The sequence below is a fragment of the Clytia hemisphaerica genome, unplaced genomic scaffold, assembly GCF_902728285.1.
Source record: "Clytia hemisphaerica strain Z4C2 unplaced genomic scaffold, Clytia hemisphaerica genome assembly, whole genome shotgun sequence".
Taxonomy (NCBI): Eukaryota; Metazoa; Cnidaria; class Hydrozoa; order Leptothecata; family Clytiidae; genus Clytia; species Clytia hemisphaerica.
Window position 1 is genome coordinate 779,964 of NW_027103902.1, and position 12,869 is coordinate 792,832.

General features: G+C 35.6%; 1 protein-coding gene across 1 annotated transcript in view; it reads right to left on the reverse strand.

Annotated features, from left to right (window-relative positions):
* LOC136808952 (proprotein convertase subtilisin/kexin type 5-like) overlaps nt 1-12,869 on the reverse strand; it is a 38,372-nt gene that overhangs the window by 2,174 nt on the left and 23,329 nt on the right. The window contains exons 15-23 of the mRNA XM_067065518.1: nt 12,529-12,808; nt 6,389-6,588; nt 5,516-5,837; nt 4,649-4,872; nt 4,075-4,277; nt 3,359-3,641; nt 2,810-2,910; nt 728-842; nt 60-224 (exon numbers count right to left, since the gene is read on the reverse strand). Coding sequence (XP_066921619.1) covers nt 60-224; nt 728-842; nt 2,810-2,910; nt 3,359-3,641; nt 4,075-4,277; nt 4,649-4,872; nt 5,516-5,837; nt 6,389-6,588; nt 12,529-12,808 — 1,893 coding nt within the window. The remainder of the gene's footprint in view (nt 1-59; nt 225-727; nt 843-2,809; nt 2,911-3,358; nt 3,642-4,074; nt 4,278-4,648; nt 4,873-5,515; nt 5,838-6,388; nt 6,589-12,528; nt 12,809-12,869) is intronic.

Sequence of the window (12,869 nt, forward strand, 5' to 3'; positions counted from 1 at the left end):
TCAACAAAATTTCCAACATTCCCCACCCTAGTACAAATCCACCAGTCAAAGAATCTCACCTAGAGGACATTCCAAGCAATTATTGATTGAGCAAGATTTGCAAATATTGTCATAAGGTAGTCTGTAGGTTCCTGGTGAGCATTGTGGAGAACATGAGCCATCGAGTTGCAATGACGTCGTTCTTGAACAAATTGTACATTTCGGTTCCTTTGTGTCACCATGTTCTACAAATATTAAAGAGATAATGAATTGCTAATGGGGATGCACTTTCACTTTACAAAGGTAGTTAGAGATGAAGCTTAAATATTGTTAGGGTTATTGTATTGTTAGGCAAATGAATTCAAGAAAAAGAAAAATGATTTTGACAAAAGAATGGATGGAGAATAGGCCATTTCACAGTCGAAATGAATCATGGGTAATCAGGACCATCATGCTCTCATAAAGACTTTCTGTTGGTCGAAATTTTGAATGCTTTTGCGTCTAGCCAACGGGAAACCGTTATCAGGGCACAATTAGTCCTGGTTACTCATGATCCATTTCGACTGTGAAATGGCCTATATTATGCAGGAAAGAAAAAGATCTTTAAAAAAAATACAAACAGTGTGACCTACAGAAAATTAAAATCGCGATGCATTCGGCTTGTAAACTGCTTTCGTTTTGGTTAAATATGACAACACCTAGGATTTAAGGTCAATGTTTAGTCTATATCACTTCAGATTCTACCTACCATGGCATTGGATACAATCTTTAGGACATGCTTTGCAATTTCCACCATCGAGTGAAGAGTTGTATTGCCCGATCAAACATCCTTCAACACAAATACCTTTGTCCAAAGTCATCCCCTGGAATGAATGGTATTGGTGATTGATTGAGTTTAAGGGGTTTCCTTTCAAGGTGAGAATGTCATGTTTTAGATAGATAGATAGAGTCGACATTTTACGTGGATAGCTCAGAATTCTAGGCTACGTCATATATCTTCCTACGTTTCGAGCGTAAAACTCCTACTCTTTATAAGGCCTAAAAGCCTGGAGCTGTCTGTTAATGTTGCTACGCGGAAACTCCATGGAATGTGGAAACCTAAGAAAAAAGATCAATTGTGTTTACACAACACTTCGTTCCTTTTATAATGAAAAGTAAATAACACTCATTATTGATCACGAAACATAAAGGCCTATCTACACTAGTCAATTATAGATTGTTTTCTTCCTTTGTCGTTCAACCCTGTCTCAGTAGTAAAATTTCGGTACATCACGAAAGACTTCTTTGAACGTTTTAGGGAGTAGAAATCTCGTGGCAATCATTGAAAAGTGGAGTGAAAATCGAATTATCAATATTTTAGTTTTCAGTAAATTTCTTAGGCCCCTTCTGAAGATTTTTCAAGTTACAAGTCTCCTGTTTTTCCGTTGGAAAAATATGTGGATGGAAGTTTTTAACATCCCACATCTTAACAGAGGTCTGAATTTCTAAGCCACTCTCCTTTCCTCCTTCTATTCTGTAACGCGGAAACTATATTTCTAGACATTTCTAGACTATTCTGTTATGCAGAAACCTTTTTTCTGAACATAATCTAAACATATTCTGTTATTCAAAAACGATTTTTTGAACATTTTCTAGCCTATTCAGATCATGTCTAGACTATTTTTCTTACATCGAAACCATCTCTTTTGGCTTTTTTTATGCTATCCTGTAGAAACCGTTATTGTGCGTTATTCCAGGTACATCTATGATGCGTAAGCCATTATTACAAGTATCTATGCTATTCTGTTACGCAGTAACCACTATTCCAGGTTATTCTGTTATGCGAAACCACTATTCCAGGTTATTCTGTTATAGGGAAACCACCATTCCAGGTTATTCTGTTATGCGGAAACCATTTCAGGGTATTCTGTTATGCGGAAACCACTATTCCAGGCAATTTTGTAATGCGGAAACCATTATTCAACGTATATTTATGCTATTCTGTAATGCGGAAACCTTCATTCCGAGTATATCTATGCTATTCTGTAATGCAGCGAAAACCTTCATTCTAAGTGTTCCTATATGCTATTCTGTAATGCGGAAACCTTCATTCTAAGTGTTCGAATTAGAAGGAGTGGTCAATTGACAAAAAGAACCATTCAAACTAGTGAAAGAGAGAGAGAGAATAAAATCATTCGAATTAGAGAAAGAGTGAGATCGGTATAGAGAATCATTCGAATTAGAGAGAGCGATCAATAAAGAAAATCATTCGAATTAGAGAGAGAGAGAGAGTGATCGTTATTGTGATCTCAGGTTGGAAAATCTTAGCACTGAAAAAGTTAGAGAAAAGCCGTTTTAACCAATATTTCCTTTAACAGGAGGAAAACATGAAACAAAAGTGGCGAGTGTGAAGAGAGCTTAAACCAACAATGTTTAAAGAGACTGAGAGAGAAAAAAGAAAAGTATTAGACGATCATGTTTATTTAACGCATCAATAGCTCTATTTATTTGATTTGATCACGCTATGAATATTATAGTGGTTTCCACATTCCAAGACGTTTCCGCATAGCGATATTAACACTGTCTATTGTTTAGAAAGGTAATGTAGGACTTTTAGACAGTCTTTCGATTGTTTTCACGGGGTTCTCCGCCAGCCAACGGCTATCTATGAACTGAACGGAAAATTAAAAGTTCTGGAATTCAAACAGAAAACTAAAGTTTGAAACTGTCATCAAACCATGCCGACCTTCTCTACCCTTAGATACAACAGCGCTGACAAAAATATGGAAAGAAACAACAGATATGAGAAATTGAAGAAATTGAAAAATCTCCTTTTGATAATATAACATACCTCTGCACATATGAGACATTCGTTGGGAGCAGTACCATTACAAGTCAAACAACTTTCGTGACATCTGTAGCACCGTTTGTTGTTTGAATCTTGGAACATACCTTTGAAAAGAAGACACAAAGCGTTGTTTGTTGTAGTTCTTTAATTCTCCTTGTTCTGAAAAGCTCACCTTACCATATGGTACTTAAGGTCATAACTCCTGACCCCTTTGTTTGAATGGGTTTAAACTGAACCATTTTTTTAGAAAAAAACAACAAAAGAAACCAATGAACTATTGTCTAGCTTCAAAACTATTGTCTAACTCTAAAACTTTAAGCTTTTATATCACGTTGAAGTTTGGCATTTCAAAAAAGTTATAAAATTTCACATTTTTATAAGAAATAAGTGTTGCACGCTGAACATATTTGGAAATGTGAAATGTAAACTTCATTTTCGCAGAATTTCAATCAAAACTTTTATATCATTTAAAACATCTCTAGTCCTTTGACAAAAGAAAATTTCACAGAATTTACTCAATATATAGAAAAAAGCAAGGAAAACTCAACCAACCTTTTTCACAACTATCAAAACATTTGAAATCATGCCATACACGGTTGGAACCACATCCTGTACATAGAGTGGGATTATATTGGCAGCTGTTGCATTGTGGGCTACATCTACGACAAACTCTGGACACAGCTAACTGAGAGTACCAGCCGATCGGGCATTCGTTTAGACATGTGTTGTTGAAGAATCTCAGCTTTGGTGGACACGTGATACATTGGTCGGGATTGGCGCCGAAACAAGTGCCGCAAGAGTGGTGACATGGTCTGCAAGTTTGTGTCTTCATGTCCTAAATGGCAAGAAAGAAACAATAAACTAAAGTCTTTATAATCTTGTTTAGACAGCCAACTTGTTTGCCAGACGTGTTCAGGTAAAAGATTAGTCGATTTTCGGCCGGATTTTAAAATAGTATTGGAAATTCAATTCAAAATTTGTTTAGAGAGGGTAGAAAGTCGGATTACTATGCTAGAGCTATTATGGCCCCACATTCTTGCCCAATTACTTTGTTAGCCATATATTTGAGAGTTCGAGCTACGAAGGTAAAGAGGGCATGGCAGATTGTTAGGGAAATAACATTACATGGTTTGCATGCAAATTCAGTACTGTGTGCTTATACTATGGTGTGAAGTATTTACTATTTAGACTGAAATACTAGAAATAATCTTCACTTCGGCTTCATAACAGCATTCAAATATGAATAAAACTTAGGGAGATAAACTTACCTTGTAATATTTCCGGTGACAATTCTTGGTGCACTGTCGGGTCACAATATTAAGGAGATAACCACTATTGCATTGAAGACAATTCCTGGAGGACGGGCCGGAACAGGACAAACAAGTTGGATGGCAAGTTTCGCATGAGTTATCGGATAACCATTGTCCCGGACAAGGGTTCACGCATTTCTTATCGCGCATGTCAAGTTTGCCTGAAGATTAATTGTAAAAGATAATGAAAATTGAATCAATTGGAAAATGTTTTTATCTTTGGCAATTGTTAACATTCATCCTCGAAATGCTAGGTCACACTTTTATGTTACAACCATTTTTATAACAGCAGTTTAAGAACAATGCTGAAAGTCAGGAACGGCTTAATCTTATGCAAATTGAGAGTCAAAGCAGTAATTATTAAGAGTATTATGTATAAGTATTTTTCGTCTTACTACTGGCTTGCGAATCATTAAGGGATTAGAAATCGAGGGAAAAAATTGAAATCTTAGGTCCAGACAAAATTACTGCTTAAATTGTAAAGGCATAGAATTTAATTGACATAATTTCACTAAGATTGAGTGCTCCTTACCTATACATTTGGTACAATTGCCATAAGTTGGACCATCACATTCAGCACAGTAATGATGACATTGCTGATAAGAGCTGACTCCACCATATAATGCTACATAGTGACCGGAGGGTTGAGTCTCCAGACATTCGCCATTCAATAGAGAGTGGTCGTCTGGACAAAGGGTACAGTCATATTGTGAGGGACCATTACAGTGAGTACACGACGGATGGCAGCGATGGCATCTAAAAAAACGAAAAGATTTCAAGAAAATTTCACAAAACATGTTCGGTAATACAGTTGGCCAAAGTCTTGTTAAGGGTTACATATAACGTTATGCTGAACTTTAGAATATTTGAAGTCCGTTCCGATGGGGTACATACTAGGGTTGGTGGCATTTGCTATGGTGGAACTTTTCTGTAGAGAATTATAGGAAGGGATTTAATTAGGCAGTTTTGTCGTCTGTCACAAAGTTTATTGTTTAAGAATATCCAAGTAATAATTGGGCAGAAATCTGTAAGAAGTTAGTTGTGGGCCGTGTTTTAAAGAGAATAGATAGTTTTAAATAGATTACCCAGAATTTGCCCAACAAATATTGTGTGTGTAAACTTATAAAATACACGTTTTTTTTTTATAAGAACGTCAAAAATTTTCGAAGCCTTCAGATGTTCTTAGTTTTTTGGATTTGAAGCCTAAAAATGTTCTTAAAATGTTCTTATTTTCAGCATTTTTTGAGCATTTTGATGTAATTTCTTAAGAAATTGCATGTTTTTAAGTCTCCAAAGCCTTAGTATGTTCTTAGAATGTTCTTAAATTTTTGGGCCTCGAAGCCTTATGTTCTTATATAGTTTGTTCTTATAAAAAAAAACGTGTATTGAGACAACAAACCTTTGGCTGGCTACTGGGAAAGTTCCCTTTGGACATTCACTAACACATCGATTATCAGGTGTCAAAAAGTAACTCAACAAACATTGAGTACAACTCTTCTGCGATTCACAATGCGTGCAATTTGACGGACAGAAATTACACCGTCCCGTCTTTTTGTTGACGTAATAAAGGGAACGACATTCGTGGCTTGATACGCACGATTGTTCTTTGAGGAAGAAACTTTCACGGCACGACGTACACGCTGACGGGTTTCCAACTACACACGTTTTACATTGGATATCGCACGGTTCGCATGTTCGTTTCAGAAGGTCAGTGTAGTAGCCTGCATGGAAGAAAGATAGAAAATATAGCTTCAAAGATAATACCTTTGCAAGCTGCTTTTTTTACTATAACCCTTTTCAAAAAGTGTATTGTGTTAGTAAATACCAATTTTATGTATGTGTTTTTTTCTGCGACGGATACGGTTAGAGTTATATTTGGCTAGATCCTGATCAACTGAGGACGACGGTAAACCAGTATTTTACCGTCCCCGATTTTTCGGGTCTAAACTGCAGGTTGTTCCAAATCGCTTTAGTCACTTTGCCGTCCTCAAAACTGCAAGTACTCAAACTCGCTAGTATTGAAGAGAAGGAAGGTTCAAGTCAGCCCAGGGGCCACTTAAAGCTTTTATATAGACTGGGCGGTGTTGATAAGGCACTGGAAACAAAGTTAAGTCATAAGTAGACTCTAATTCAGGTTCACAATTCACATTTCAAAATTGCATCATGGGTAAATCGTAGACAGTAATCTGGCAAGGTTTTGAAAGCAACTAGTCGAGATAAATTATTCTATTTTCGGCCTAATTGGTAAGCTGGACAAAAGCCAACCGCCTACCTTCCGGACAGGTTTCAACGCATGTTCTTAAATCAGCTACCAGGAAATGATCCATCCTACATATTTCACATTTTTGGCCATTGTTTGAACACCTCAAACAGTTGTCTTGACAATCCAAACATTCTTTCAGTAATGTCTCGCTTTGGTATGTGCCCAAGGGACAAGTTGCCAAGCACTGACTTGTGGCTTTGTACAGGAACCTGTAGACAAAAGAAACAGAAATGAAAAATCTTTGTGCTGGGGTGTAATGCAACCTTGGTATTGTTGAATATGTTTCCATAAAAATTATAAAATTAGAAAAACCAAAAAATTTATTTCACAGTTTTCATTGAGTCTCACTTGTTTTCCTTTGTTCTTTTGTTTCATTCAGTCCCTTGTGACACATCAGTTTCTCAATTCTCATGTGGAGTGTCTTTTGTTTTAAAGTTCATTTTTGTCAACAATGTGTCACTCTAGGATAATTACTTTTAATTATTTATTCATTTAATTGCTTTTTTCACTTAGTTAATTTAATGACATAATATGGATAGGGACTTATTTTTTATATAAATACAGGCACACATTTCAGTTCACCTCAGATCTGACTTAACAGTCATAGAGTCAAGATGTCAAGGAAATCAGATTTTCACAAATTTTAATAATAATTCATTTTGATTTTCACTTGTGCACTGGGTACTCACAGTATTTATTCACTGGCTACCTGGTAGGTTTTTGTTTTTGCATTTTTGTTTCTTTGCTTTTTTCAGTGTGGCCATTTTGTTTTTCTTTCATGTGTCAGCCATTTTGTTTTTTTGTGCCTTAGGTTTAAGACTTTGAAAGTACAGTACATTGAAACTTATTCACTCATATAGACTTATACTTTTTCAATTCATATTTACACACTATACTTTCAAACATCTAGACTTATACTTTTATAGACATTTTGGAAAATCTTTCAAATATTTTGGACTTTTTATTTTGAAACTTATTTGACCAATTGTAATTTACCTTTTTAGTTTGAACAATATCAACGTTCCGAACACTGCCAGTCTCAAATCCCTTTGCACTACATTCAAACAGTCAGACACTTCAACTCAATTCAATTGTCAATGTCAAGACGAGGCATCACATTTTCTTATGTTTTCAGATAGTTATAAACTGGTTAATTTGGAAAAACTCGCTTATAACATCTTTACATGTAAAATCTTTAAAATATAGAGAAATGAATGAAAGTCTCTCTCTTGCTTCAAATATGTTTTGAAGTGCCTAATAAGTTCGCTTATGTAATCTTTAAAAATGGTGAATTTTAGAAATATGGTGCCCTACTTTGGACTGAAATTCCAAGCTTTTAATTCCACTTTTTTCAAAAAATTGTTCTTTTAAGGCAAAGTACGAGGTCTTGATTATTCATCTTCTTGATTATTCAGATTTGGTGTTCTCCTTGAGCAGGTGAAAGTGAAAACGGTACTCCCTTCTTTTGCGAAAGATGGGCCAACGTATAACACTACCGTTAACGTTACGTATATTATGGTATGAACGTTATTCTAATGCTTACGCCTTAAGTTGGTCTAATGTCGACATCCCTCTACTAATTTCGACACCCTTCTTTAGAGACAGGAATAATATGAAGGCCGGAATCACTGATGGAAACTATCTTTTTTGCTTAGCGATCAGGGAGGAAAGATTTTTTGTCTATCAGTGATTTCGACCTTTCTATTATTCCCATCTCTAAAAAAGGGTGACGAAATTAGAAGAGGGATGTCGACATTAGACCAACTTACGGTAGTGGGTTGTCCAAATCGTAAATGTCAAGAAAACGTCTTTTCTAAGCAGCTTTAAAAGAATAAAATTTCCATCCTATATGTTACCTGTAAATTAGTAGAAATAAAAAGGATTGAAATATCTTCTGCATTTTTCTTGATTGTTATATTTCCTAAATGTTTTGATTTTTATGCTTTGAGAAATGAAAATACAGATTTTTTTGACAATACACTCTTCTTCTTATAGGAACAAACTATATAAGAACATAAGGCTTTAATGTTAAGAACAAGTTAAGAACATTAAAAGCACCCGATTTCTTAAGAAAATGATAGAAATACTCAAAAAATGGCGAAAATAAGAACATGTTAAGAACATTTTTAGTCTTAAAATTAAAAAAGTTAAGAAAATCCCGAGGCTTCAAAACTTTTGGATACTCTTATAAAAAACCTGTATCAGTCCAGGTCGCTTTGATAAATAACATGAGCAACAACCTCTTCTTAACCCGCGAACTTGAAAAAGACCAACCGTATCCTCATCCATTTTCCCAACTTTCCTTTTTGTCATTCAAATCAAAATTCAAATGTTTTGAGGATTTTTTATGGAACACCTTGTATGACAAGGAAACAGTTTTTGCTCGATAACTTAAAAATAATCTTTTATTTAAAAACTTGTTACCCCTTAGATTGTAACCCCCTACCCTCGTAATTCAGAGAGGAAGGACCATAGATTTATAAAGCCCGAATAGGTCAGATTTCGTGCTTTTGCTGAGAAGTATGCCTTGGTTAGATAGAAAATCCTACCTAGGTCACGTGACATTACAATATAATTTCAGCGCTTGACCAATAAGAAGCTTCGCGGGTTTTCGAAAACAATAGCAACAATATTTCTTGCGATATTTACTTTTTTTTGCTTGGAAGAGCTTAGAAAGCACGACATCTAGCCCTTTGGGCTTTACAGAAATCCGTGGTGAAACTACATCGTGAACTAAAGACGTCCGGAATAAAACACTAAGAACACAAATAAATCACACCATCCACAAATCGACGAAAAAATAAATTCTACCAAAGGAGTCAAAGCAACACCTTACAAGAAATCTCAATTTTCACGTGTTTTGTCTTTGGCCTGACATAGATAGAAAATGATATTCCTTTTAATACCCCCTGGATTGTGCAAATAATGTCATAGAACAAAGGGCGTCTGTCAGACTATAAACGGGGGTTCAATTGCTCAGATATAATATCCTTTGAGTCATGTTGTGAAAATTGAAACCATTTTCTAAAGCCTTAATCGCGTTTTTAGACCGTCATATTCCTCTTGAAAATTTTGTGATGTTTTTTCAATTTAAGTACTTTGGGATGGAGTGAAAACACTTAAAATATGACATTCCTGTGAGATAAAGGGAATCCATAGTCTGTCTTAGAAATTTCATTCCAAAGGAACAACAAGCACTTCTTATATAAGTTTTCAGACTGAGCTTGCAAGCAAACATATTGTAATATGTACGGTTATGAATGTTACCGGGTTTCTTCGGTAACTCTCTGATTAACGGTTACTCTGAAATGTGGAACCCCAACCCACGTAGTCTATTTACAAAACTTGATCCTTCGGGTTAACGGACGTGATTATGAGATTTAGAGGGGGACAAGCATCATGCACAAAGTAGGCTTCTAAGTCATATTACATCGGAAACGCCCAGTAAAAAAGGCCGAGTCATTCTACCCTCTGCTTTAGTTTTTGAAATTTTAATCTTGAGGAGGTCAAGTTCAGGCTTAATTTAGGTGTTTCTGATAGGGAAAATGACGTAATATTGAAGCATACATGAAGAATATACAAATTTTCTTCAAACTTCAGTCGTTCTAAAAAATCCACAACTACGCAGTTTTTTGGTCACAAAAAAGGGAAATATTAGTTGTTATGAGGTTTTAATGGGGTCAAAAAATTCACTTTGGTCAAAATAAAGACTTAGAAAGCAGACACAAATATTGACTTTATCCTTTTTGACACGATTCACCACCGTTCACGGTTTCGACAAAAAATAACAAACAACTTAATTTCGAAAATCACAATCATCACAAATTATACACACTTTTGAATGACATCATTTTCCCCTTTCCCCTTGTTATTTCAAAGACACCCCTGGGATATTTGCCTATTATCTAAAAGATTCCCTTGTAATTCGACTCCCAAGGATTTCTTAGGTTTTTTTGGAGAGACCCCCGGGACAGAAAAATGACCTCCTCAACATAGAGATAAATTATTGTCTGGTATAGCATATTTGTGAAAATCCCTAATCTTCTGTATTCGAGTGCGGGAATCACATCAAATGCTCAAATTATAAAAAAACGATGCATCCCAGGAGTTATCCGGTGAAAGAAAAGTTTCAAAAGCACTTCAAGGGCAAAAGTTGGTTGACCAAACTCACGAAAAAAATTAGAATTTTGCGGCGAACTGTTCTTTTCATGGATAGTTTTGTGGGTTTTTAATCCAGACTTTCAGCAAAATAAGCAAACAAAGCAAGAACAGGTACGGAAATGTTCTATTTCTTGTGTTTAACTTCAAGTCAACACAGGTTGAAGCTGAAAGGTGCCGAAAAAAGTTTATTTTGGTAGATGACTAATGACTAATTCCTATCTTGTGTTATCGAGAGCAAGATTGCATTGAAAGAGTGAATCTTTTAAATTCACTCTAATTCGAACCTCTCTAATTCGAACAAATATAATTCGAATATTTCTGCAAGTCGAAGTAAAACATCGGATCTTTCTTTTAATATGAAAAAAGGCTCCGTTTTTGAAGATTGAATTAGAGAAAGACAACTGTGTCTTAACCACGCTGGTAACAAAACGTTTTTCTAACGTTCATGGACGTTTATTGAACATTACATGGACTTTGTCTTAATGTTGTTTCGGCTCGGAAAATAATTCAGTGCCATGATCTCTTCTAATACAAACATTGTTTGGGATTATGAACAAAACAATTTGAAGTGAACGGAAACGTGTGTGCTTCATATAAGCGTAGGTAGAACGAAAGGTCAAAGTTTTATCCTGAAAAGAAGGCTTGAATTTTTCATTACACTTTTTTATATACAGCACTAACATAAGAAGTTGAAAATAACTTAAGAAAAAGGCTGAGCCTAGAATAAAAGGGTTCACACCACCGGGGGGCCATGCCCCCCCCCCACTTTTTGCAAATCAAAAGTTTTTAGTTGCGCCTCCTTAGACTCTATATTCATTGGACCCCGAATTCTTTTTATATAACAACACTGACACAGAAAAATAAATAAAATAAGAACAAGGCTGAGCTTAGAATAACTAATTTTGAAGTAAATATAAGGGTCAAAGTATAGTTAGAATTTGGTATATAAAGCTTGAAGCACCTCAACCACTATTCTAAAAGTAAGAACATGATTAGAACAATTTGAGACTCTAAAAAATAAAATAATAATAGTAAAGCCTAGTCTCAACAACTTGTTCTTATAAAAAGACCACACAAAGAGTTGGATTCACTCGAGTTTTGTTTGGGACATTCCATTTCATATCCATACAGGGGGTGGACGAACATTTCCAGGGGGTAATCGGAGAAGAATTTCCAGGGGTTGTTTTTCGATTCTTGATATTTATTATACCAACAACTTAAGTTTTCAAAATCCTTGTTGGATTCTCTCGAGTTTCGCTATTATGCTATTATTATATACAATGGGCTATGCTATACAAAGGTCCCTCGATTCTTGATATCTATTATAAAATATATGGATACGATAAATTTTTCTTAGGGAATGGAGACGAGTGTATGTTAATTGATTTTTATTTTTATCCAAAAGGTCAAGACCTCTCAAAGCTGATAATAATGTGACAAAACAATAATGTCGATAGTTGATAAAACGTGACGAAAATTCTAGACACTATTTCCAAATACTTCAACAATACCCTTGTGACTTTCCAAGGATAATCGAATTTCGATACTGTATTCCAAAAACTTTTTCCAACCTTTCCTAGTGTTCTAAAGTACCCCCGTATTGGAGTTCGCAAACGATCAAGGCTATACTTGTTTGATGCTATGTGTAGAACCTCGATGGCCTGTGCCAAACTATCTAACACAGGAAAGAAACGTGAGTATATAGCAGCCCCATAAAAGCCGAATTTGAATTTATTAGACTTCAGTTCATGCTAGCTAGCTAGAAGCCTTTACCAAACTATTCAACACAGGAAAAGAAACATGAAAGTACTCGGCAGACGAATTTGAAGCTTTTAGATTTCAGTTCGAAATCTATACTGACTACAAAAAAAAATAGAAACAGAATTCACGAGGGGATAGCCATACGTTAATTAAAAAAGCAGATGGAATTAAACCATCGACTCACTTAAAAGCAAGAAAGTGGATTCTTAGAAATCTACTGTACAAACCTATCATATTTGTCATTGAAAATCTTTTTGGAGCAGCTCGTGCAATTGAACTCCATGCCACCAATACACGTTTTGCAGGAATTGTGACACAATTTACATTTATTGCCATCCAGCCATTGGTCACTGGCGCACGCTGCCGCGCATTGGTTTCCGTGAAGTGTGGAGCCTTTATGACACGAACTGCAGTTTGATGAGGTTCCGCTGCATGATGTGCATCGCTTGAAACAGAATTGACAATGATGAAGCTCCTTGTTATGTGTGTCTTGTGTCTTAAACATACCTATGGAAGGAAGAAAGCTATACACTTTCCATGAAATGCGAAAGATCATTGCAAAGCTCAG